Source organism: Chelon labrosus (genome assembly GCF_963514085.1).
Source record: "Chelon labrosus genome assembly, chromosome: 24".
NCBI lineage: Eukaryota > Metazoa > Chordata > Actinopteri > Mugiliformes > Mugilidae > Chelon > Chelon labrosus.
The window spans coordinates 7,665,067-7,690,812 of NC_140357.1; the positions used below are offsets into that span (position 1 = coordinate 7,665,067).

The 25,746-nt window shown below is 42.6% G+C and overlaps 1 protein-coding gene across 1 annotated transcript in view; it reads left to right on the top strand.

Annotated features, from left to right (window-relative positions):
• Nucleotides 1-25,746, top strand: part of LOC311509230 (gamma-aminobutyric acid receptor subunit gamma-3-like) — a gene marked incomplete at both ends in the record, with an annotated part of 72,194 nt that overhangs the window by 15,556 nt on the left and 30,892 nt on the right. The window contains one exon of the mRNA XM_084574336.1: nt 11,227-11,294. Within this exon, the coding sequence (XP_084430462.1) occupies nt 11,227-11,294 (68 nt within the window). The remainder of the gene's footprint in view (nt 1-11,226; nt 11,295-25,746) is intronic.

The window sequence follows — 25,746 nt, forward strand, 5'->3', positions numbered from 1 at the left end:
TCCCCCACACACCTACATGCACCAACCACAAATACAAAAGCCCTGTATATACACCTACACGGCCAGTCAATATCTGTCTGATGGGAGAGTCTTTTCATTAAGGCTTTTTTTTTTTTTTTTTTTTCTTATTTATGCACTCATAAAGGAATATATGAGATTTTACCAAATCCGCAGAACACCTGATGTCGTCGTTTTTATCTCCCTCTATTGAAATGTGATTCTGTTCCCTAGCTGGGTTTCATAAAAGACGCTCTGGAGGGTCAGACAGTGAAGCTACACTTTTCAATTTGAATTATATTTGGTTTACAGGAGGGGGGGATCTGTGTTAGCAATGGTCTAAATTCATGTTCACAGCCACAAGACTAGTGCAGCTACAGTTTATTGAGCATCCTCGCTCAAAAGCGTTAGAAAAAAGTATTTACCAAACACATTACTTTATCCATTCAGCATCAAGACAGCTGAAAAACAAGATTAGCAATTAACTATCAGGCGTAGTGGTGCATCTTGGTGGCTAAAGTGACAGAAATCGTCCCCAGGAACTGGAGGAGACCAAAAACGGAGCTAAAAGATAGTGAATATTGAACACCCATTCAACTGGTGACCAGATACATGGCTCCAAATAAATACTTAACACAGCTTCACAAAACTAAGCAACTAGCTTATAATATTCATCATTTCTGCTTTCTGAAATTATTACATGTTTTGGGGAACATACTTTGTGTCCATTTTCTTAGCAAAAAGTCACAATCTAATGCTTGACTGCAAAACATGTAGCTACCACCACCAGCTAGCTAGATTAGCACTGCAGAAAGACGCAGAGAAGGCCAAAAAAGCTAGCTTGACTCCAACAACATCAGCCAAAAGCTCAATATTTAACAGGAAAGGACAATAAAAGAAAACTAATTGCAGACTAATGGAAGTGGAAGCGTGTCCTGTTTCATTTTTTGGGTGATAACTGCCTGCATTTTCTGTTGCTTGTCTACTAAAGGCTTAGAGTCAAGAAATAATCCAATAGATCAGTGAGCAGATTGTGTTACCAGGACAATGCCAGGCTACTTGTTTGCAATTGCTTCCGATGTTTGTACTAAGCTCAGCTCACCATCTGCCAGCTCCAGCACATAATTCTGGATACAAACACGAGAGTCATCAGTCTTCTCGTCTTACTGTCAGCAAAAAGAAAGTTAGTTTTTCAGATGTCAAACTATTTGACTGTCAAGGTTGATATATAAAGAGGCCTGCAACTTAAAAGTGTCATGGTGCTTAAAGAAGTAACTCGCAGGTTTGGCAACAGACAACGCGGGCGCCTCAAGACCTTTCCTCTTTGCTGTGGAGCTTCAAATTTGTCAAATTAGGCAGCGCTCACACACCATTTGCTTGAAGACACACACGTCGTCTCAGACAAACCGGGGCGAAGCTGTCAAAGGATACAGCTCTTTCTGGGTGGAAGCGTTAAGCAATAAACACTTTCTGCGCACGAAGGGCAACAGTTCCCCAGTAGTCGGGTGGGTGCAGCTGATGTCCCTCTCAGCAGTGCAGATGGCTCGCTGCAGCTCGTCCTTGGAGTGACGAGCTGCTGAAATGTTACAGATGTGGGTCAAATAGCATTTGCCAGCCCTTTTTTTTTTTTTTTTTCTTTCCCCTCTCTCTGCTTCTTCATGCTTGGGAGAACCAGATGGCTGCTGTTCATCACATGCAGTACGCGGTTTTAGTTATTTAAAAATTTCTTAGAGGCAGAAATAGTCCCACTGGTTGAATTAAACCCAGATGGGTTGAACCAATTTGATCATGTCTGGCTCCAGATTCTTTGGGGTGCTGTCGGCATGGTTGCCATTACCTATAAGGGTAATCTGTTTAGATATAATAGAAAACATATTTACCTTTAAATCTTGGCTCATTATATCGGTACTTTTTCCTTTCAGTTTTAGAGTAACACGGGTGGCTGCTGTCTGTTTCCATGGTTACAGTGTGAGCAAGGACCAGCTAGTAGTGGCAGCATCATGGTGCAGATTTGCCAAAGTGTAAATAAGTAGGCTATAGGCTTAAAAAACACTGGAGGCACAATTTACTTTTCCTCAGTTTTCCCCACATTTCTCGCCAAAGAGTGCAGCGTGAGATTCGCTGAGAGTCTTGACCAATATTTACAGGTCTCACTTTCAACCTTCTGGTCCCATACTGAAGCCTGGCACATTGCTGGGTTGTTTGACCTCGACAGCTGAAGTTGGGATGCACGGAAAATCTTTGCCATTTCTTTCACAAACTTGAAACTAAATGTGTTTTCACTGGAAATGCTTCCAAATATATGCAGCATTTCATCATAAATATTTTAGACAAATACAACTGTCTGCGTCGCCAGCTGTTCCTGCTTCTGTTTATCGAGGGAGAGGAAAGACTCCCTCTATGAAACTGAGAGAGAGCTGAGGTGTGCCCTGACATTTGGCTCAAATGTTAAGTAAATAAATCCATTATCTAACAAATTCATCGGATCAATCCCATTAGGACTTGGTTTAGAGCGCCTTTTTTTTATTATTATTATTTAAATCAGTCAAGTTCTCGAGCTCTGTTTGTGTTTGGTGGCGTTCCTCGGTTTTGACATTTTTCAATGATCAACATTTTGTGTGTGTGTCTACAAAATTACGGCGTCATGTGGACTGAGGAGGAGAGCTGGAATAAACAGCCGGAACCCAAGTGGAGCTGCTGCAGTCAAATACATAAAGATTAGGTGGCACTGTGTAAGCACTTCTCAACACAACTACACCTATGACAACTCAACTGTTTACCGCATACTGTCGTATAATGACTAGAAGTGTCCACTTGTTTAACTTGCTGGTCTCTTCTCATTACTTGTATTTTATTTTGTAATCAAGTAGCACCCAGCATCTGTCAAGTCAACGTGGAGTCTGCACTGGCATGCTTCAATCAATCCGTTATGCCAAAAGAGTGTTTCAGCAGGAGTAGGTGGCCTAGTTGTGATTACCACTAAGGGGCTGACACCAGAGGGATGACACAAATACTCCTGTCGTCAACTCTCATTTGCATTTGTTCTGTTATATAAATTACAACACCTAAGTGATGGCATCAACGAAGGAGTACTGGAGCAAATCTTTTACTGGGTTAGGGTTAGGGTGTGTCATAGTTGAAAAAAGGGGTTTTAATTTCCTGTTTGAGCTAAAAGATCATTTGCTGAAGGCACTTGAAATGCCATTGTGGGAAGCCAGTGAGGGCTCAAATCTAATTCTAGGGGCTAATGGTTGTAACTGTATCCTCAACTTTATCACGGCCAACTGTCATTTCCAACGTACTGCCACAGGACTGGATTAAAGGGGAACTACTGTTTTTTACAACCTGGACCTTATTTCTGGCATAAAATACGATCATTTACTCACCCATATAACTTTTGTGTCGTTTGGAGTTGTTCGTCACATATTTACCAGCGTATTTATCAGCGTATATCCATATAGTGGGAGTGATTGGGGCACCGAAACGCAGCCTCTACATAACGTATTATCTGTCGCGAAACTCGTTCATTTTTCCGATTCCGAGGTTGTGGACGACGACTTTGTTTATGATGGACGTCCTTACCATTTTGAGCCAGAATATACAGATGTGGAGCTCGTTGAAAGAAGGATGCGGAGGCAGAGAGAGGAACAGTTGGCCAAAGAACAACAAACTGCTGCACGTCCGCGAATAGGTAACAGCTAACTCCGAACGCAACAGGGAATAGCACTAGTGTATCATTACAAAATATTAGTGAAATGAACGAGTTTCGCGGCAGATAATGCGTCATTTAGAGGCTGGGTTTTGGTGCCCCAGTCACTTCCACTATATGGATATACGCTAATGTAACAAATAACAACAAAGTTATATGGGTGAGTAAACGATGGTATTTTATGCCAGAAACAAGGTCCAGGTTGTAAAAAACAGTAGTTCCCCTTTAAAGTTGACGTTTTGAAGTGTGCTTGTTCACGTTCTTGACTCCAACCCAACGATGGTTAGCTTAGCATAATGACATAGCAACCAGCAGGGACTACAGTAAGGCAGTATGCATGGCCAAGAATGCCCATTTTAGACATGTTTAATAGGATATAGCATACCAACAATGGCTTAGTCTTTTTCTCAGGTTCCACATCTTTATGCTAAGCTACCAAGTGACTGCATTATACCTGTATATGGCCTTAGCAACGAGCCTTTTTTATCTCAAACTTGTGCATGGGTGGTTTTTATTTCTTAGATCAGAGCTGTGTCTGCTTCATTTAGAATATGTGTTCACTGCAAATCATAAAAATGATTTATCTCATGGCCATTGTACAAATTCTCCTGACTTTAGGAAGGGCAAAACTGTATGATTTTATGATGCAATGAAAAAGGAACCATTGACTAGAAATCTATACAGAAGAATTTATGTCATGTCCCCGACACTGACTGCACCGAGACCGTTTGCCTCTACACTTCTGAATTGTAATGGTGGCTCTAACAGCTTTTCTGTGCAAACACAAACTAAAGGCAATGTGGGCTGCAGGGCATTACACATAATAACAAGGGAACAGAGGGGAGGTCATGCATGACGTGATGTGTGATCGCTGTGGATGACATGGGCTGTACCACTGCAGCACGGATTGTGTAGTGGATCACAGACTACACCCTCACGGATCTATAACTGACTTGAACTTTATGACCCAAAAGTGTGATGTGATGGGATAAATTGACAAAGGCTGTAGTTACAGTTGTGTGCAGACTGTATTTGTTCCGCTGGAATAGTCTAAATTGACAGTTAGCTGAAAGAGTTTCTGGACTTTGAACTTGTAAACTTTGATTCAACCCAAGAAGAACTAAGTTAGGTTTATGGAAAAGGGGAAATTTGAGGATCTTTCTTGTCTTGTAGTGGAGTGGTCCATAGTTTGAACCCATCCATCTACCCCAACCTCCTCTATATCTGGACTTTTTGGCTCTATCATTATAATATCCATTGCAATTGTAATGAAACATACACGTTTGTACACACACACACCAGTAAGCCATTGTCAAAACAACGCTGGAGTCACCAGTGGCAAATAGCTCGAAGGCATGCTACTGTAGATGACTTTTGCTTAACAGCGTGTGATTAATTATTTCACAGCACATTTACTTTCAAGGAGAGACTGGAGACATGATGCTCATTCTTTGGAGTGCATCCGACAGCCCACTGAGGCCTGGAGTATTCCCAGTACAATGCTCCTTGTGTACCGAACATATGGGAGTTGAATGGTCAGCTGGGAGATGCGCGTCTGCATGTACACACGAGAGTGTTTGCTGTGGCTGACAATGCGTAATGCATTTGTCATGCCAGCCAAGCAAAGCAGGCATAAAAGCCCTTTCTTCTTAATCGAGGCCCACAGGGTAATTCAGTAATACAGATGGGGTCTGTCATGCTTTTGTGAAAAGCAAGACAACGAAGGAGGAGGATGAGCAACATGAAGAGGATGAAGAAATCATCAGGCCCCTGTGGATCATGGTTTCTCCATTAAGAGTAGAAAATTGGGTTGATAGATGGATGGATGGGAGGGGGTTAGCATCTTTCCATGCAAGTAAGAAGTTGGTTTCTTTTGAACTTTATTTTTCTCTTTGAGGGATAAAAGAGAGAAAAACAAGCTCTCAGACTCAAGGCATAGAAAAGATAGAGAGAGAGAGATAAACAACAGAGTCATGATTACCTGCGCACCATCACACATAAGTCTGCCATCCGTTATTTGGACACATGTCAGGTCGGCTCAGCTTTTGGGAGGCTGTGTTTGTTCAAAGACTCACTCTCATTTTCAAAGGGAGGGAAAAATAAAGGATTGAGGCTGGAAACACTGGACTGTAGCTTTTTTTTGTTACTAGTGCAACAAGGAAAGAAAGCTACTAATGTCTAAAGTGCATCTTATGCAGATACGGAGTGTCATCGTCTACCTTGATGAGCCGCTGTGGTGTAAATTAATGACAATTCCCTTCCGGCTGTCCCAGTTTCTCGAAGCTGCAGACCTGCTTAGCTGTAAAAGATCAGCTTTTCCTCAGATTACTTTCACTTCTGTGGTCTTTCCCATTTCCACTGCAAATTAGTCTCAGGGGAGGGACAGTGGCGCTCACTGGAACCCCCAGGTGTTTCTGCCTCATTTCCAAAGACATGACCCAAATGTGTGAATTTTGTTTATCTGCGTCCGTCGTTGTCTGGCGGTGGCAGAGTGTCCTGGGGTTTCCCAAAGCACGCTGGAATACGCTTCGATTACCCCGAGTGAACAATGAAAACGTGCCATTTCTCTATAATTCACACACTGATTAGGTATTGTCCTGTCAGGCTCCAATGCCAGCTTTTTCCAAGTGGACAATAAAGATTTGATTTTGAGTGTGAGGTTGGGCTTTATGCCCAGCAAAGGCGCTAGATAATAGTCAAATTATGGTTTGAGATGCGAGGCAGTGACCTGAAGCATGCCAGCAAGAAGTCATAAAAGGTCTTTAAAGCAGAAATCAGATGAAATACTATTTTGGGTGGGTTGGCCATTCTTTATACTGAACCTAGGTGGCAGTCAGTGCCTTCCCCAAAAGATGGACCAGAAAGCAAAGTCAGCAAACAGTCAGATGCACGCCACATAAATGCAATGGCCACACCTGTTGCATGTCATAAACTGCAAGTCGCCCCTGCTCATTTCACGTCTGTATCTGCAAGCTAATTGCTAGCACGCATACATGCTCAAATTGGGTGGTTGTTGGGTGTTAGATGGACACTGTCATTTTGAATGAACAGGCGCAAAGACCACACAAAGAGACAGCTGGATTGTACCCCTAACCCGCATAATTTACTCATCTCAAAAGTGCAACAGCGTTGTTGTCCCTCATTGTCCAGTTGGCGGAGCAGAACACGAGGCTGGAATTGAATCAACGCCTCCCAGCAGGCCTTCACCGACTGAAAAACGGTGCGTCAGCCGCCCGGTGCAGCTGGTCCCCCGGGGACACGGCACGCAGATGTGCACCCATGAACACTGCATGAACTTTGCAGGCGCACACACACACACACACGAAAACCCCATGTCCATTAAAATGCTAATAATCTGACAAAACAAAGGCTTCAGCATCAGTGAAGCATTAAGAACAAATGAAATGATTAATGCGGGTCACGGATTCGTTAAGTAGCTCGTTCCGCAACATGTGACAACTTGCATTACTAAATTGCACGGAAAATGCCATCTGCTTAGCGCTCTTAATCGATAGCACTGCTGTGTGTTTAAGCTTTTTAAATCGACTTCTTTAACTGCAGTACGCCACTTTCTAATTAATTTCTTTTAATCAGCCTCTCAGAATATTTGTAATTTCTCATATTCATTCCCGTTCCGACGCTCATACCTGCAAGCTGCTCGGGAAAACAACAGACGCTTCTCGTTGGATTAGAAACGGCACGCACGATCAAGGTTGGGGGTTAAATACGCCGTTTAAAGACAAACAATGCTTTGGCGGAACACTACGCAAGCCTCCAATAATTGAATTGCACAGAACTAATAAAAGTGGCTAAAGAAGATTTTTCAAGTACATAAAAGCGCTGCAAGTAGATCAATGAACCATCTTGTGTGTGTGTGTATACACCCAGGGTTGGATGGAGTACTGGAGGAAATCTGTGCTCAAGAAAAGCTGCTGTTTGCAGAAGATGTACTCGAGCAGATGTAAAAGTACTCGTGTAGAAATGGAATCGGATGAAAGTAAATAGTAAAGGAGTTAAAATGTACTGACTGCGTACTGATCCTTCAGTGCTCCAGGTAGATCGATAGCTGTGATTTTATTTTCGGTTCATGCTGGGTATAGATTTCCTGTTTTGAACCTCAGAAATGGTTTGTAAATGAAGCCGTCTATGAAGTTTAGAAGAGTTCTGTTGGAAGGCGGCCATCATAAGTCGAGCATCTTTGGTGCTATGGTTTAATCAGTATAAGCTGCTGAAATCTACTGTAGCTTTAGAGTCATGTGAGGGCATAGCAGAGCTCAACGGGGGTGCCAGCAGACCTGGGATCAGGAGTGCAGCCTCACAACAGGAGTGCATAAACTAATAAATATGCCAAAATCAAAGAAGTGTGAGGAATGTGTCCGGTGGCAATGGCCAATTATCATTGGTGATGGTGATTTGCGCCGTACTCACCAGTCGGAGTGTCGTTCTGCGAGGCCGGTGCTCCAGGACGTCCTCCACCGTCTGCTCAGGGTCCTGCATCTTCTTCTTCACTCTCATTTCAACACACCTTTGCCGTGTTCAGCCTTTCCGCCCCTCTGTCCAGCTGAACGGGTGCTCTGCATTCACAATATTGCCGAAATTAGCACAAAGCTTTGAGTGTTTAGCATTTAACCAGATCCAGTGTGCTCCTGTTGACATTGTGGGAGTGTTTGCTCAGAGGCACTTAACATGCTCACTGGTTTTTGCATTAAACCGGTGATTAAGGTGGATGCAAGCTGGGGTATTGCCAATCTGAGCCACATCTAACCCCACCTTGATAGGCAAATTAATCAGCGAGGGAGCCTGGAGGCTTAAAGCTTAATTCCTCAGAAATCAAGCAGAAATAAAATGACTGGTTGATTAAGGAATCACTTGAATGGGAGTACTTGCTACCTTCAGTATTTTTAAGATTTGAATATGTTCATTTTGGTTTCGCATTTTAAATTATTGTCAGAAGTACTCATGATACAAATGATTGCCAGTTGCAGCTTAACAATACACCACAACGCTGGACTCATATTAGATTACCCAAGGTTTTCAGTGTGAAGTACTCGGACGAGTGTTGCCAACAGAAGCTAAAGAAAAGGTCCCTTCAACAGACAAGGCCACACAATGGAGGCCACTCACTTTTACTTCAGTGCTTCAGCAAATTTAAAACGGATCAACTCAGGTTAAAATACAAAAACACCCACATTTGCTCAAATTATTGTTTAATTGTTTGAAAAAAAGTAAATATGCATAAAAACTTTCTTGCTTTTGGTACATAAAGTGACAAGTAGATTCCCCAGGCAGGCACATGCGAAGGAAAATTACACAAACCAACACTAACATCATGCGTTATGGGTAGAATAGAAGGACTCATAATATGGACTGAAACCCAAACAGCTTAACGGTCATTGTGTGTGAGAGGCCTTGCAGTCGTAGCACTCGATGCTATTCAAAAGGGACGCAATTGTTTGTGTGTTTGGGAGATGGACAGTGTATGGTACGTGTTCCCGGTCTAAGCGGCATCGCTGAGGCCGGACAGCTGCATTTTATAGACAGTGAGGATTGTGACTTATGTTTCCTGCTGCTTACACTGGAATTAGGAAGTGATCTCTTGATAGATAGATTCCAGTGATAAATCTTTAAAAGTACACATACAGCATGGACATGTGATCATTATATTAGGTTAGACTCTAAAAGATGTAAATCAGTCTTTGGTCAATCTGTTATTCAGCAATTTAAATGAATACAAAGGAAAATTCATATTTTGTCGCTGAAATGAGACTATGAGTTTACATATGTGCCAGGTGAATACTGATGTTAGCATTGTGCTAATGGTGTGCTAATGGTTCAGAGATGTGTTAGGGTTAGGGTTAGGCAGAGCTAAGGCGGATGGTAATGTGATCAGTTCGGGTATCAGTCTATAAATCAAGTTGAATATTTGATCTCATGATGGCGCTGAGTGACAGCACCATCATAACTCAGCTAATCTCATTAAACATATTTGCACATGAATTTGCTGAATCGAGGCATGGAGGCTGCTCGTGTTTATAAGAGCTGAGTCTATGAAGTCTGACTTCATTAACTGCACGTGCAGACTTTTTTAAAAAAGTGTAGTTTTCAGTCAAAATGACTCAAACAACATTACTACTAATGACTTTATGTTAGGATCCATCGATCGTCCTAGGGTATCGGGACTAACCCCTAACCAAGCTGGCATTCAGTGAGAAGGAGGGGTAGACCCTGAACAGTCTGATCACAGAGCCACACAACAGCGACACAAACAACCAACCATTCGCAGTCGTGAATATGACTGCGCCCACATTAGAATCATAATTTATGTAGCCTCGATGTCTGTGGACTGCGGGGGGAAACTGGAAGCACCCAGAACCCACGCAGAGAGAGGAAGAACAGAGGCAGCAGAGCTAACCACGGCGCCGCCGTGCAGTCCAAATGCATTATTATGCATCGTAAATACTGATGAAGTTCCATTCAAAGCTCATTTCGGCGCTCGAAGAAATGTCAGGGGATCGCCCAAGCCATTTTCGGGGGACCATGAAAGTCCAATCCAGCCAGCAGTTGTAACACTTCTGTCCATTTCCATAGCACATATAACATAGCAATGGAGGGCCACACGTCATGCTAGACGCCAGCTAACAGGCTTGAGTGTGTGCTTTTGTGTGTGGGTGTTTTTCCTTAGAGATTTCACGGAGAGAGTCAGAGCATATTCAGCAGCTTGTTGTGTGGCAACAACACCGAAAAAAAAGAAATAAATAAAAAGGTAAAACTTGATAATCTCGAGTCAAACTGATCAGACGAGGGGCATGTAGTATAGCTGTGTGCTCTGAGGAAAAAGAAAATCTGTGTTGTGTGTCAGGAAATCAATCAAAGTGGAGTTTAAGAATGGAGAGTCCTTTCTTATACTGAATTTCCACAAACACATGAAGCCAGAATGGTGCATGAAACACATGATATGTTCTTATGCAATGTTTGTTCACTAACATATACTGTTTTTTCCTCCTCCATCCTTCGACTGGCTGCGTTATCAGACACCATTTCCCCCCGCTTCCTGTTTTACAGTAATTAAGAAAAAACGATCTTACTTTTGGCATTCACGTCTGGAGCCCCTCCACATCTCCACAGCTCCAGTTTTTACTTTACCGAACCGACTGAAATGCTGCTGCCACGCAAAATTAGCCAAGATCCTACATCCTGGCTGGAAATGCTATTAATTGCCATGGTAACACCGGAACTGCTCCAGGAAGCAACAGTGAAGCTTTTCTGTTTCCAAAAGTGTAAATCTTTCTTCTCCGGGTGGATTGATGGCTGCACCAGGAAGGGAATTCATTTTATTTGCCAAGGTGACACAGTGAATGATGATAACCCTTGTTTTTAACTTGATTATCTGATTTTTTTGGGGGCCTGGACACGCTGCAGGTTCAGCAGACGTAGAATGAAAGTCTTGACAAATGGCAAATAAATCTCACTTGTCCCACCTACAAAAATGTGCTCACTGTTCTTCCTTCTGGCTCTTGCAGAGAAACCAACAGTCATCGATGTGGGCATATATGTCAACAGCATCGGGCCTGTGTCATCCATCGATATGGTGAGTCGAGGCATTGTGTTCTCCCCCGTTCACACGCACATATCTGTCCGACATTAGCGTCACCAAACGTGAGGGCTGTCGTATCTCACGCCGTGTTTTGGAGGTCGCAACAGCTGTTTGTGTTGCGGCGGAGGGCCAAGAAAGGCAGGTGTGGACGCCTTTTGTTCACTTCCTGTGGATCAGCTCGGATTAAGCAAATGAGCAGGCTTAAAATACAAAAAAAAAAAAATGAATTTGTGCAATGAAAGCTCTCCGCTATCGAGTCAGACAGCAGCTTGTGTCTCTGTGGAGTCTTATTTTCTCACAGTTGTCTTTATTTGGAATCTGCAGCTTTTGCACCAGAATGGAAATCACAAGAAGATGGAGTTTGACTGTGAGGAGCAAAACAAAAAATGAAAAAATGGTTATGGAAACGGATCAGGATGCGGATCGATATATATTTCATTATGGAGGCAATAAAACATACCCAGAGCTGAAACTAAAAGTAAAGTTTGATGAGCAGTAATGAGATAATAGCCGCTTTTCAGACAGATGAAAGCATAAGCAGTCTGTTGTTTGGCCTCGTGTGAAGTGTGGTTGACTAAATGGATGCAGCTTTTTATTATTTATAATGCAAAGGGTCTCTTAAGCCGCTGTCAGTTCCCCTCAAATGTGGTATTTATTTTCCCGCTTGAAAATTCTCCCTCGCACACAATAAACGCCGTGCAAGTACTAACCGGGCGGGACATGATAATGAAAGTGTTCCATCTCTGAATTTACCAGATCACCAGATGTTGAGTCGTGGCTGTTGCCTGGCAACATTTAATAATTCCACATATAAAAGCAATTTAGCCTTTTTTTTTTTTTTTGACTGTCAGCTCCAGCTTACAGCTTATGTAATGTAGATTTTATCTCACCATTCACAGTTACATTTAAAAAATGCACAGACTAATGTAGCGCACTGACTGCAATTCTATGCCGTTGCCATGTGATGCTGTTATTAAGCCATTTGTTCAAATTAATTAAAGTTATACATACATAACCACAGCCGATGGCAAAAAAAATTAAATATAAAAGCCTGTTTATATAAAGGACTAGAACAGTGGATTCGATTTTAAATGAGAGCAACTGTACTCAGTTGTTTCAAGTCCATTCAATCAATCAAGTGCTAAGGCTTTATTATGCAGAGGACATATGCAGAGGATTCCCTGCAAAGACAAATTGGGTAAATTCAATTTGGGATGCAAAATGGTGCAGTTAAACCCACAGTTCATTAACTCCATCTTGGACTCAGCGGAGCCAGGAGTCAGTTGTTTTTTTTTCCCCTCACAGAACTGTTCTGCAGACGCCGCCAGTGAAAGAGTAAAAACTGCAACCGGACCCAACACCAGCCACTGAAGTCCTCGATAAATCTGTCCTGGATTGTGGTTGTTGTGGTAACGGCGATATTACAGGGTGCAGAACTGTGGGGGCAGCAAACACGAGCAGCCAATTTGGGAAAGCAACTAGTGTGTCTCTTTACAGTGCAGCCGGGGGAAAAAAAAAAAACTGTTTTAATAAAGATGTCGGTCCCTAATTGGCCTTTTCAAATCATATCACAAGATACTGATCCTTCAGCTTCTTTTAAATAAAAGCCACGTTATAGCTTGATGTGTTCTGACATGGTAAGACGTCAACAAGGTAAATAAGTACTTTGAGTGCAACTGAAGGCAATACGAGTTACGTGATGAAATGGAGGACCTCGAGACCAATGAAAACATTTACAATGAGAATTATTAAATAGAAATATAAGGAGCAACTTCAAGTGCATTGTCTCCATTCTGGGAGCCGTGAAATTACTGCACAGAGGCCGTTATTCAAAAAAGAGGAGGGCAAGACGAGGGCATAAATGGCAAGATTATAACTCTATTGAATGATCTTGACTAAGACACAATCGATTGCATTTCTTGTTCCCACATCTCACACGGGCTGTGATTGACGTACTAAAAGAATAATCCACGGTGAAGCATTTTAGTGATTCAGCTGTTGAATCTGAGGCTAATTGATAACTCTGAATGTCCTGCACTTAACGATAACGCTGCTAAAATGCTTTGAGCAGGACTGAGCAGCGCGGGGAGGGGAATCGAGCAAACAGATAAGACGCTTGGGGCTAAATTTAAAAAGAAAAGTCGAAATAAAAGCCCTGTTTACCTTTAACTGTGCTTGAGTGCTCAACATGTTTTAAAGCGAAGCAAAATCTGATATTGCTTTCAGCTTGATCAGATAGTTGTCACGTTTTTATATGAACAGCTTCTACAGAATCTGACAGCTACACACAACCACACGTAGGAGAGTGATAAAGTTGTGAATCAAAAACTTCACACCGCAGTGGGTCACTGGGGCACAGCTGGCCTCGGCTCGCTGCGGGAGCCCAGACTATATCTCGGCGGAGAACAGGGTCGCGCTGTGACATTCTGCCGATTTTCCTCTGTGTAGGAGCCGAGTGGCCTCTCGCTGTCAGGGCCGACGGATGCCGGTCAGTAGAATGTGAATCCTCGGCTGCCCCAGGGGTTGACTGGGCTGGAATTAGCGCGACGCCGCGACTCTTATCTCCCTCCGCCTGCCTCAGTGTCTCTTCCCCTTTTGTCTTTAATCCATTTCACTCGGAAAATATTGCAACGCCAAGCAGACAGACGAAACAACTGATGTCTTCGGCTTGGCCTGGCTTTTTTTTATTTTATTTTTGTCAAAGCCGCATTCACACTACGCTGCACTCTTCCTCATGCTTTAGTCCAATGCTTTAGCCGTGTGTCCTGAGACCTCCACTTAGCGTGTGTTCGTACCTTCCACATGAGAAAACAGGTCAAACGTACAGGGCGTATCAGCTTCATGATTCATATCGATCACACACACGAATCGTCTCCAAAGCCAGTCAGCGTCCAAACTCCAGGAAGCTTCTCCTCTGCCTTGGAACAAAACACATTATCTTTCCTCATTTGCGCTGATGGTAATGGGCACTGGCTGGGATGATGCAACGCCAAATGAAGCCGGCGGTAATTTAGGACATACTGTGATGAATGGTTGAGTGATTAAACGGCATTAGTGGCACTGAAGTCAAGCGAAAGTGCCGGGCTTTTATAGCTGGTGCTGGGAGAGTCGGATAACACAGCCGGTAAATTAACTGACAAAGACTGACGTACTTTGACATTAACACTATGTTCTCTGTTGCCCGTGCTTGAGCTGGTGAGTGGGTGGCGTCTTGAATTTCCCAATCTTTAATTAAGGTTGTATCAACCTGGCATAGGACTTACTAGCACGACTGGTCCTGTCATTTTAAATGGACTAGCGGAGGCAATCACTCAGTCTTGATACCCATATTCCAAAGACAGAGCCTCCGTGTGTTGTTTCCAAAGACGTTTAACTATTCATTTACTGGTTAAAATCAATTGATTATGAGTTTATAATGTCGAAAAACTGTCAGAAATGGTCCACTCCTGACATCTTCAAATGGCTAAAAAGTGAAAACATTCAGTTTCTGCTCAAGTCTTGTCCCGGGATACAATACTGGCCACACTCCACTATTGTCCATGTAGTTTCAGTTCCATATGTTCCACGAATATGCAACAGATTTCCCAATAAATGCTAATTGACACGCATATCCATCCATTAATGAGAATGAAGTTCCATTAAACTTGCAGGAAGATTATATAATTAACAGCTTTGTGCCTTTAAAATGCTTCTTAAGATGGATTCCCGTTCTTAAAGGATCTGTTTAGCTCTCTTCGGCGCAACCAAAATAATGTAAAACATTTTTTCAGTCCATGTTAAACACTTTGCAAACCCTGCTCCATAAAAGGTGCAGTATATGAAGCTGATAATTGTCTGTTCATCCAGAGTCAGTAAGTCTTATTCCTCTTTGTTGCCCAAAAACTAATGAAAGCACATTCATGTGACACTCTGCTGGACATAACCACACACTCCTACACACTGTAATTCAGTTTGACTCAGTTCCGCATATAGTATGCCGCCCTGCTGCTCTGCACACTCACTAGAGCGTCAAACGTGTATTCATCCGCAGATAAAAAAGTAGTGCCTGACAAATGTGCTGTTGTCTTTGAGTGGGCAATGTAATTTTTGACATATTACAATGAACATGGCTTCCTAAAACTGGCGCTTTGCATTATGTAGCATTGTTTAAGATTAAATAAGCTTCTTTTGAGGGTCTACATTTTCAGTAGGAACCAATTAAGGCTGAGGACCACACAGAGGGAAAGCATTGTGCAGAATATGAATAAAATCAAACAATATATACTCAATATGAAAGTATTACTTGCCATTTATAATATTTTGGGACAGGACTGTACTGGAATGGCTACATTTCCAAGAATGCCTGCGGTGTAGCCACTGGGCATCAGCCAAACAGGAGCTACTTCCTTCAAACATCAGTGGAAGCTCCTCGCCGCTCACATCTGACTGAAGTGTCAAAGCAGATCATTTTCACCTCTGTGGAAGTGTCTGCCCGCTGTTTGAGACTGCATGACAGTTGTGTCACAGGACAGCTTTTTTTAATCACATTCCCTGAAAGAAACATATTGTATCTCTTTATATAGCAAAAGGAAATCGCCCAGGGCAGGTCCGCGTCGAGAACTGCAGCACATCCTAGCTGTTCAGTGCTGCGGCGCAGCAGTGAATGGAGGTTCTAATGATGTGACCCTTTTCTGAGGTAAAGTGGTTGTTTAAGGGCAGAGTTATAGGACATGAGGGGCAGCATGTATGGACACACAAATAGCTAATCTAAACGCAAACAGACAACCAAGCTAATGGGACCACATCTATAGATTTCCTACAGTGCTATGATTTTAAGAGCAGCGTACAAAACATTCGGCCGTACCAAATGTAGCTTCCACAATCTGAAATTATATCTTGACAGCACTGATTAATCGCTAGTTCTATGAATGCAATCAGAAATTCAATAGCTAGTTGTTGGCAGTGTATTAAAAATTCTTTACTGCAGTTAAAGCGTGAATATTACACTGTAAAAATGGTGTTGAAAATGTTACGTATAGTGGGTATAAAAAATGTTTCTACAGACCTGTGACAGCAGGATCTTATGATTGTCAAAATATATATTTAAAAAAGTTGTTGAATCATATTTTTATAACAGAAACCTAATAATTTTACTTTTTTACAATGTAATGTATTGATTGCATGGTTTGTAAAAGTCCAGAGGTCTTTGCTTGATACAAGTAGGAGTTGCTGTACTTAGTTACATCCTATTCACTCCAACTTTTGTCAATACATTAATGATTCAAGTTTAGCGAATTCATTTTACTATGATTTGGAAAATATTTAAATCATCCAGAATGATTTTCTACAAGCAGATGACGACAATTAAATCTTTGCACATCTTAGTAAGAAGTCTTCAGTGTACGATTAGCTCCATAAGTCATTTCTCTGTCAGACTGGTGAAAGTGTGTGGGTGCAGGATGACTGGGTCAGATGGCCAGAAGTATCGCCAGATGGACATCACTAAGACAGTTTGTAAAATGGACGGTCCAGGTGGTTGGACATGAAAAAAAAAAACAACAAGTGAACACGGCTGGTATAAAATTTAACCAAAATAAGACCTTCTCTGAGAGTGCCTGTTTTTTTGACCCATAGAGCCACAATAGCCAATTTAGGAGACACAATAAAACCCTAACTTATCCTTTACAATAGGTCCAAGTGATCCTGTTACTTTATAAATTCTAGACCACTTTAGATTCTGCCGTTTTCCCTAAAATACATGGCTCTCATCCGCTCAAATTTCTTACGTTATTAGTCCCTCCACTTAGCGTGTCAGTTCAAATTCGAGGGATGGATGCATCGACTACAGACAGCCGTCTACATTAGTCCAGATAAATCTGTTTACACGAGTCATCTTTGAGGAGATGTCATTCCGAGCCAAGAAAAAAAACGCTCCGTTTTGACAGATGCAATATTTCAAAGCAGCTTTGTGTGTGTGTGTGTGTGTGTGTGGGTGTGTGTGTGTGTGTGTACAGTGTGCATTCTGGGCTGTGTGATTTTAACAAGATAAAAAAAGCAGTGTACACTCTGTATGTGCATGCGAAAGCGTCTATGCATTTGTGTGAGTGTGAACATCCTCCCTTTGTGTTTTTTTTTTTTTTTTTTTTTATTGTTTGGAATGATAAACCCACAGAAGTACAAGTTCTGCCTGAGTGATCGCCGACTTCCCTTCTGCCTCTTTTCCCTCCGCTTTGATCACGTCTGCTTATTGAGATCCTTTCCCTCTGTGTGCTGCTTTCATTTTGCGCCGCTGTTGGAGGCTCAGAACGCCCTTTCATTCGCTGGTTTCACAAATCCTGACTCATCCAGGTTTCGAGATCAAGGTCGTCCTTTTGCGAAGACGGGCCAACCCAATCGGCCGACACTTGAGTTCCCGGCGCGTGGACAATGAACGCATTTATCATTTCGTAATTAAAAGCAAAAGAGAGACAAAGAGAGGGACAGTGAGTCAGAGATGGGGAGGATAGATTATTATTCTCCTTGGCAGGCCATCAATCTAACACAGCCCTCAGTCTTCTGGTGCAGGGATCCTACTAGTATCAATTAGACCGCATGCACGTTTCCCATAATGTTATTACTGACCTCAAACTAAAGTTACATTTGTGGTGACCATGTTGAATGGAGGCGTATTTCTATATTATTTTGGGTTTTCTGCAAACACTGAGCGAGCAATCAGCACTGTAATTATTCTGACAGTCCAGGTTGGGTTTTCGACAACATGGGAAGGTAATTAAGTTGGTAATTAAGTTCTAAATGACCTTTTTTTCTGGACTATTTCTGTAAAATGTTTGTGTCACAGTAATTGGAAAACTACAGTGGGGCATGGAGGATTTTTTTTCCTACAAGCAAAGAAGACAATTCAAGAAAAACTAGGCGTAATCAGGTAGGAACTTGATCATCTTCAGCCCTTATGAAACAAGAAATCCCTAGGTTTTGGGTATGAAGGGTATAAAGTGGATACTTACATTATGTTTCAAACGAACCCTGAGGCGTGGATATGAGATTTAGCTGCAAGCCATGTGGAATAAGCTGGTCTTTCTTAAATGAAGACGCTTCCTGGATCGAGTTCCACAAGATAGCTTGAATTCCTGACGTCTCAATCAGTGGTGAAGGGATGCCTCTATGCCCTGCAGCTCCACTTATGTGATCAAGGCTGATAAATCAGGTGCGTTTTTGCATAAAAGCTCACTTAGCGCATGCTAATGGTAAATCGTCTGAGAAACCTGGGATGTGCCTTGAATGGAGGAAGTTAAAAAAATAAAATGGAAGTACATGGTGGACCCTTGACTTCCAGTGTTTCAGTCCCCGCATGTAACTTTGGTTTCCCGGCAAACCGAGTCAACCTGTGCATGCACTTAAACCTCGACAGAATGGAATAAAGCGTGCGCCCTCGGTGAAACAGCAGCCGTGGACGGACTCACTAAATAATTGAGTCCATAGAGATTGAAGGACTTCCTGACCCTCCTCCACTCGGAAAAAAAAGACAGAAGGAGCTATTTTTGTGGCAGGGACACTTAGAAGGAACACAAACAAGCGCACACACACACACCTCGGTATCCATCTGTCTGAGATGAACACACATGAACGAACGCACGTACATCAAAGGCTGCTCTTCAGAAGAGACTCTTAGACATAAAAAGGAACATTGTGTTTCCCGCCCTCTGCTTCTCCTTTTCATTTCTGTTAAATATCCGCTGCTCATTTTTGCTTTATGCACTGATGATAATGTTTTTAAATCTGTTACGGGTTACTTAGCAGCATCTTGGTTTGCTTCCAGAGAGGAAATAGATTTAGAATTGCTGTTATTTTATGTATTTATTTAACTACCTAGTAGCATGGACAGAGTGGAGGCTGTTATGAACCCAACGTGTACTACAACAACCCCAACGTGTCTCCATCAGGAAATTACTGGAACCGTATATGAACGCAAGCCCTTACCAAAGAAGTTTAGGATTAAGCTAGCTGGAGCCAGGTAGCTGCTGCTCCCACTCGCTAGCATTACCACTGTGACTGCCCTCGCCTACCGTCATTGCCCTCCATAATCACATAGGATCACAGGCATAAGTTAAACGTGCGTGTTGAGTGTTTGTGTAATGACTCTCACTGCCAGAAGGGGTAGACAAACACTCTGGACTTTCTGTTTAACTTCAATTAGCAAGATGTGGTTTCCTCTATTCTTTTGATTCTTCAGTATAAGAAAGAATCAAACTATTAAAACTCCGCTTGAAGATTAAATATTTGTATAGATGCTTACCGTTGACTACAGATGTTGCTTGGTGATACTGGAGTAAGTCCTGCAGCACTGATGGGATGCTTCCTGCTTCCTGGTTGGTGGTAGGTAACTGTCTCCCTCCTCTTCACAGAGAAACCTCTCTGATGATGGCTCCATGTGCTCATACATGATGTCGTCCACTTTCATATCAAGCTTTTCTCTCCTGCATGTGCACTGATTGCACAGATCTGCTAATGCTAATGCTCTGGACGCCGTCTTCTTCTTTTATATGTCACCAAGAAAAGTTTCGGTCTCTTTACATTTTTCACCTCCTGAGGCTCTCCCTCGTGGGAAATCCAGGGTCCAAGGTGGTTAGACTAGTCACTGCAAGCACAACGGAAACAGAACCCGCGAGTTCAGAAACAGGTTTTAAGTTTTTTGGGTGAAAACACCGGCAAGCAGTCAAGTGGAAGAAAAAGGAATAACTTCAGGGACGAGGCAGATGTGAGGACAAACAACTGGAGGAAGACGGCTGGTGTGTGTGTGTGTGTGTGTGCACTGTGAACTCGTTAGAGAATGAGACACAGGTGAGGTGGGTTTGGGAGTCAGGGGTGGGTGATTAAGGGCTGAGGCACAGGTGTGTGTGTGGAGGGTCACGTGACTGAAACAGGAAGGCACTGGACGAGGTCAGCTGACTAAAATAAACCAGGACGAGACAGAATAAGACATGTTGGCGATATAATACTTACTTTCAAACTCGTTAAATGTGCCCGGCCTTCTTTACTGATGCGCTTAAATCGCAGCAAGCTCAACAACTTCGGCGAAGCGTTGGCAGGTTGTCGAAATCAGCAGAGCAAGCTCCAAACAGTTTAATCAACGAGCCTCAAGATTCCTGACACTGTAATCATGTTAACGTCAATGAGAGAGTAAATCAATTCCACGCACAATCACAAGGAGTTCCAAGATGAGTACGAGGTCCCCATATTTGTTTGATGACACTCTGCAGCTGTGAGGACTGTAATAAATGCACTCGGAGGCCACTTGAGGAGCACCTCTATTGTTTCCAATGTTTCTGAAGATGTTGTTCTTTACGGAAAGCGAGCTCACTCAAAAGATCTGGACATTCACTTACACTTGTCTTCCAATAACACAAAGAGTGCTTTAATTCCTCCAGTCCGAGCAGAGGAGACACTAGCTGCTGTCTTTTCCTTTTTTTTCCAGTTCAGATTTGATTTAACAGCACGGGAAGTTGACGAAAGCCAGAGCAGTGTTAAGCGTGATTCAGAAAATAAGTGCCCGGGCTGAGACTTCATCGTGTACAGCAGAGAATTTACCAGATGTCAAACGTCACGTTTAAAGTGCCTTTTAATGTAGTGTCGGTGCGCGGGCGTGCATGAGAAATTTTGCATCGTGTCTGTGTGTGTCAGTTTTTTTTTTGGAGCTTTTTCGTGCTTGACCTTCAGTGATGTGACTCATTTAGGGGCTGGAAGACGGAGGCTGAAAATTCATAAGAAAAGGTTATCTGATTGCTGAGCAGAAGGTCGCCGTTCTTCACCTTTTGCACCAAGACGGCATTAAGACAGCTTCACAAGTTAATTCAGAAAAATGAAATGGCATTCAGTGTGCTTAATTGCATTCTCTGCGGCGAATGAGGAACCTTTGTGGCCTGGAAACACAAGTAATAATATTAAAAATCATTTTTGTCTTGCATGGCTGTCACATGTGACCTTTTTAAACGGGTGACACCTGTTGAAACTAGACAGGGCAGAGGACAAACATTGGCCAATGCTGCTCAGCTTATTCCTTTTTGAGCTCGCAAACGTACATGTGCCATTTGAATTTATATCTTTACACAAATAAAGTTGCAGGTTGTAGGTTTATGTGCATGAATTCCCAAAGACTTACTCTGCGTCTTGATTAAATGTGGCTGCGAAGACATGTTTGAATATCACAGGCGATTTTTTTCGAGTCAGCACGTATCGATTAGCTGACACAGCCGTAACTCCCGGATCACTAAATCGTTGTCTTTTTGTGTTTTCCCCTCCGTCATTCCATTTTCTTTTTCCTCTTAAATCTTTCACTTCGCATTATTACACTTCATCACTTTCCTGGCCCGTTTGAGATTCCATTACCTTCTACTGTTTCATCTATAATTTAATTCCTCTTCTTTCTTTCTTTTTGTTTGCCTCATCTGCTTGCTTGCCATCCCCACAGAATCAATGCATACAGAAGTTTGGCGTCTGAAGTGAATTTTGTGTATTAAATGAAGAGACTTTAAAATTCCTATGCTAATACGAGCCATAGCCCTGGGATGGACTGGCGACCTGTCCAGGGTGTACCCCCACATCTCGCCCGATGACAGCTGGGATAGGCTCCAGCAGACCCCTGCGACCCTTAACAGGACTAAGCGGGTAAAGAAGATGAATGAATGAATGAATGAATAATACTAGCCACATACCACAAATTAGTTTTAGGTTCTCAGTCATCCAGGTCATGGTATATCCAAGAAAAGTCATAGAAGTCAACTGGACTTGTAGAGTTTCTTGAAGACGTTTCCATCCAAGTTGCTTCTTCATCTCAGAAGACTGGTGAGAACATCTGTAGGTGTTGCCCACTGGACAATTGCATGACTAGGGTTTGTTCATGAGCAGACACTTACCTGCAATTGGAGGAAACTGTTTTGATCCCTCTGTCCTTCCCCAATGAATGGTACATTAACGTCCCATTATCAGTCAGAGGCTCCAGTCTCGAGGTGTGAATGGTTGTGGAACGTTCTGGGGACAGATGTTAAAACTGTCTCAGAGAAGGGTTTACCAGTTTGCCAAAGCCGGCTTCCTTCACTCCTCTTGCAAAGCATCTGTCTTCTCCGGCTAAAATGTGGACGTTGTTGTCTTCAAAGAGTCTCCTTTGACCTTCAGGTGTGGGTGGACAGCTGAAGCCTGGCCTGAAGAGCTATGACGCAATGTCTTCAAGAAACCCTTCAAGACCATGAAACGTGTCAACCATACAGGGTCAACTGATGGTAGACAATTAAACACTACTGCTGCCTTTGCCACTGCGTCCATTATTCCACTATTGGACCCCACTATTAACAGACCAAACACAAGTAAATCATTTGTCTCTGTGACAGAAACACAGGTGCCGACTGGACCTCAGGCTAGATGTTCAGTCAAGCGTAGCCCATACAATTGCATTTCTCATTTTGCCTCCTACATCCTCCCAAACAGGCTTTGAGTAAACAGCCAGGTATGCAAATGACTTTCTTTTGTTTCTTTCAAAGGTCTTTCTGTTTGATTCCTCGGAACGAACAAGACAAAGGCATGTTTGCAAAATTAGCTCCACACGCACACACAACAGCAGCAATCTTCAAAATGGCACTCGTATCCAGAGGTAGTGCGGTTTGTTCCACATGTGACAGAAGTTCATCGTCACCCCTAAGCGGCGGTTGAACGGCCGTCACACGAACAAGGGGCATCGCTGTGAGGCTGCCTGCAGGACAGAGCGAGAGCAGTGCATTCTGGGTGAATGTGTTTATGCGGGGAGAGTGGGAGTGGTGGTGTGGGTGAGAATATTGTTTGCTCAGAAGTGGACACATGACTTAGAAAAATTAAACACTTCTTATGTTTACCCTTGTCTTCTTCTTCAGGGATTATAAATGTAGTCCAACGACCAATTTCCCAAGGTCTGCGAGATATAAATATTTCACTTATAAATATTTATACCGACTATGCAGCATCGGTTTCGCCTGAAGAAATACATTAGTCAGTGATCTGTGCCTTAAGTCTGGGGTTGCCTTAGAGGAGCGTAATATAATAAAGTGCAGAGCCCACTGGATTCTAGTGGATCAGCAGTGAAGAGGAGGGTCTGCCGCGAGCTGTAATGGTGAAATATTTAGGGCATGCTGAACTGATGGTTTTGGTAAGTTCATTAAGAAAACCAGAATAAGGAAAGCAAGCATTTGATCAGCAGCGGAAGAGCTCAGACACACGGCACAGGTAGAATTTCCCCATTATTAGGAAAAGTCCTTCGTTTGGGGTGTTAATGTGAAGCGTACAGGAAGTGTTGAGTTACTCTGACTTTAACTTCCAGTAACACCAATACAACAATTACATTTTGCAGTGAAATAACTTCAAATGCATCTGATTTCATTAATATTGTACACTGTCTGCTTCTTTTCTTTGTAATTTCCATTATCACCACCCCCTCAGATCAGGTAATGAATGAAGGAACAAGTGATAAACAAGGGATTACTCACTGTAATTAGGGATTTGGGGAAAGAAAAATAACCTTGTCAGTGCCAATCTGAACACTTTTTTATTGACATTTTTTTTTTTTTTTAAACACGCAGGCATTAAGATAGTATATCTGCCCTCTCGGGAGACATGTTTCCGTATGTGAATGTGGAAAATCTTGATGAATGACATCTGTAATTGGTGAGGAAAAAAAAAAAAAAAGAGAGAGAGAGAGAGAGCCGCCTCCACACACAAAAAATGATGAAGCCGAATAAGGGAGAAGCTGTTTGTTCAGACGCCTGTAAAGTCGGGCTGATTAATTTCAGTCAGACGTGCTTTGTTGTCGACATCCGTTGGCTTTAACAAAGGATTTCGTTGTTATCAGATTCTGATTAGTGTTTGCATTCCTGAAGAGAGAAAAATTTGTTTGTTCTCGCCACCCTTATGGGTTTGCTGATATCCAGTGTGCAAACGACATAGTTGAGGGTGTGTTGCTTTTATTTGAAGTGGCTAAACGAATTGTAAGTGGCCTTCATCTTATTCCAAGACTATGAATTTAGCTGATATGAGTAAGACTTTTGATCATGTGAGGGTTTATTAGCTCTTCCTTTAACTACTTCCTGCTGGTTAACACTTAGTCAGGGACAAAAATGCTTATCACACTAAATATTTTAAGACCTAAAATAAAATACCTCCACCCTAAATGATGAACTTGCATCTCCTCGTCTGTAGCCTTTCCCAGCAGAGAATAGATAATGCAAGTCACCTTTAGTTCATTCATTTGTTCTTGTCAATGGCCATAAATAACAGACTCCCTTAACATCTATCGATCCCAGAGAGAATAATGCAAACCTTCCCGGCTAATTCCAGCCTCCCAACACTCAGCTTCATCGTTTTGAATAATGTCCATGATTAATGGACCTGTTTCAGTGCCTTGTCTTGTGGGGACAGTCCCCAAAAGAACCCAGCTGAAGCAGAAAATCCCACTTGGGGATTGCCGTGAGGGGTTCGTCTGCTCCAGGCGCTACATGTAACACTAAGTGGTTTGTTGCTGCTCTGAAGCGTGGAGCGCGTCGTCATCAGGCTGGTGTCTATCATTACCCTCCAAAGGTTATGCAGGGCGACAGCAACAATATGGAGGCTGACGACGGATGTTCAAAGAAGGTCGGGTGTCTTGTTTATGGAAAAGGTCGGTGAAGTCAGAAAATAAGTGACACCGTGTGTGAAACTGTGATGTCTGGGGCGAGCTCGGGCAGGTGTACCTTTGGTTAAGACAAATATGATGCAGGTTTAAAAATAAAACTCCCCTGTGCAGAAAATCCTCATAAGATTGGACTCTTTCCCTTTAAGCCTGGATCGGCTTTTCTCCAAACAGAGACATTCTCACACAATAGACTTGGGAATGCCAATATTTTTTTTCCCCTGCATTTCATATCAGCAAACAATTTTGAATGGCTTCCAAAGAAGCCTGACCTTATCAGTGAAGTGTCCGCCTTGTTTACATTCTATAGAGGACTTCCAGCTGATGTGCTGACCTTCTACTGGCCACGCTGGAAGTCCTCAGTTCCTGAGCGATGGGAAGCTGTGAATAGCTGGTTGCGTTTCTCTACTGTCTGTCTCAGTGTGTATTAAAATGATGTGTTTAATCTCCTGGCTGCTCCTGCTCCATCCTACAACACTCGCTTTTTGTGAAATGATGTGATGTTTTTGACATTCACACTTGAAGATGAAGTCGCACCTGCGTGTTCCAACTGAAATTGGGCGAAATTGAATTTGCAAAACACAAATAAAAAAATGCTTCTTTTCCACTGATTTTCTAAAACGACACAGCAGGTTGAAGTACATTTATCGCACTTTTAAAAAAAAATAATAATAATAATAATGTGGCGGTAAAAGCAATACAGGCAATAATTCTTATTTTTTCCTTAATTCTGTGATGCAACTCTTCATCTAACAGCTCACTGTGGCTGCTCCTTCTTGTTCC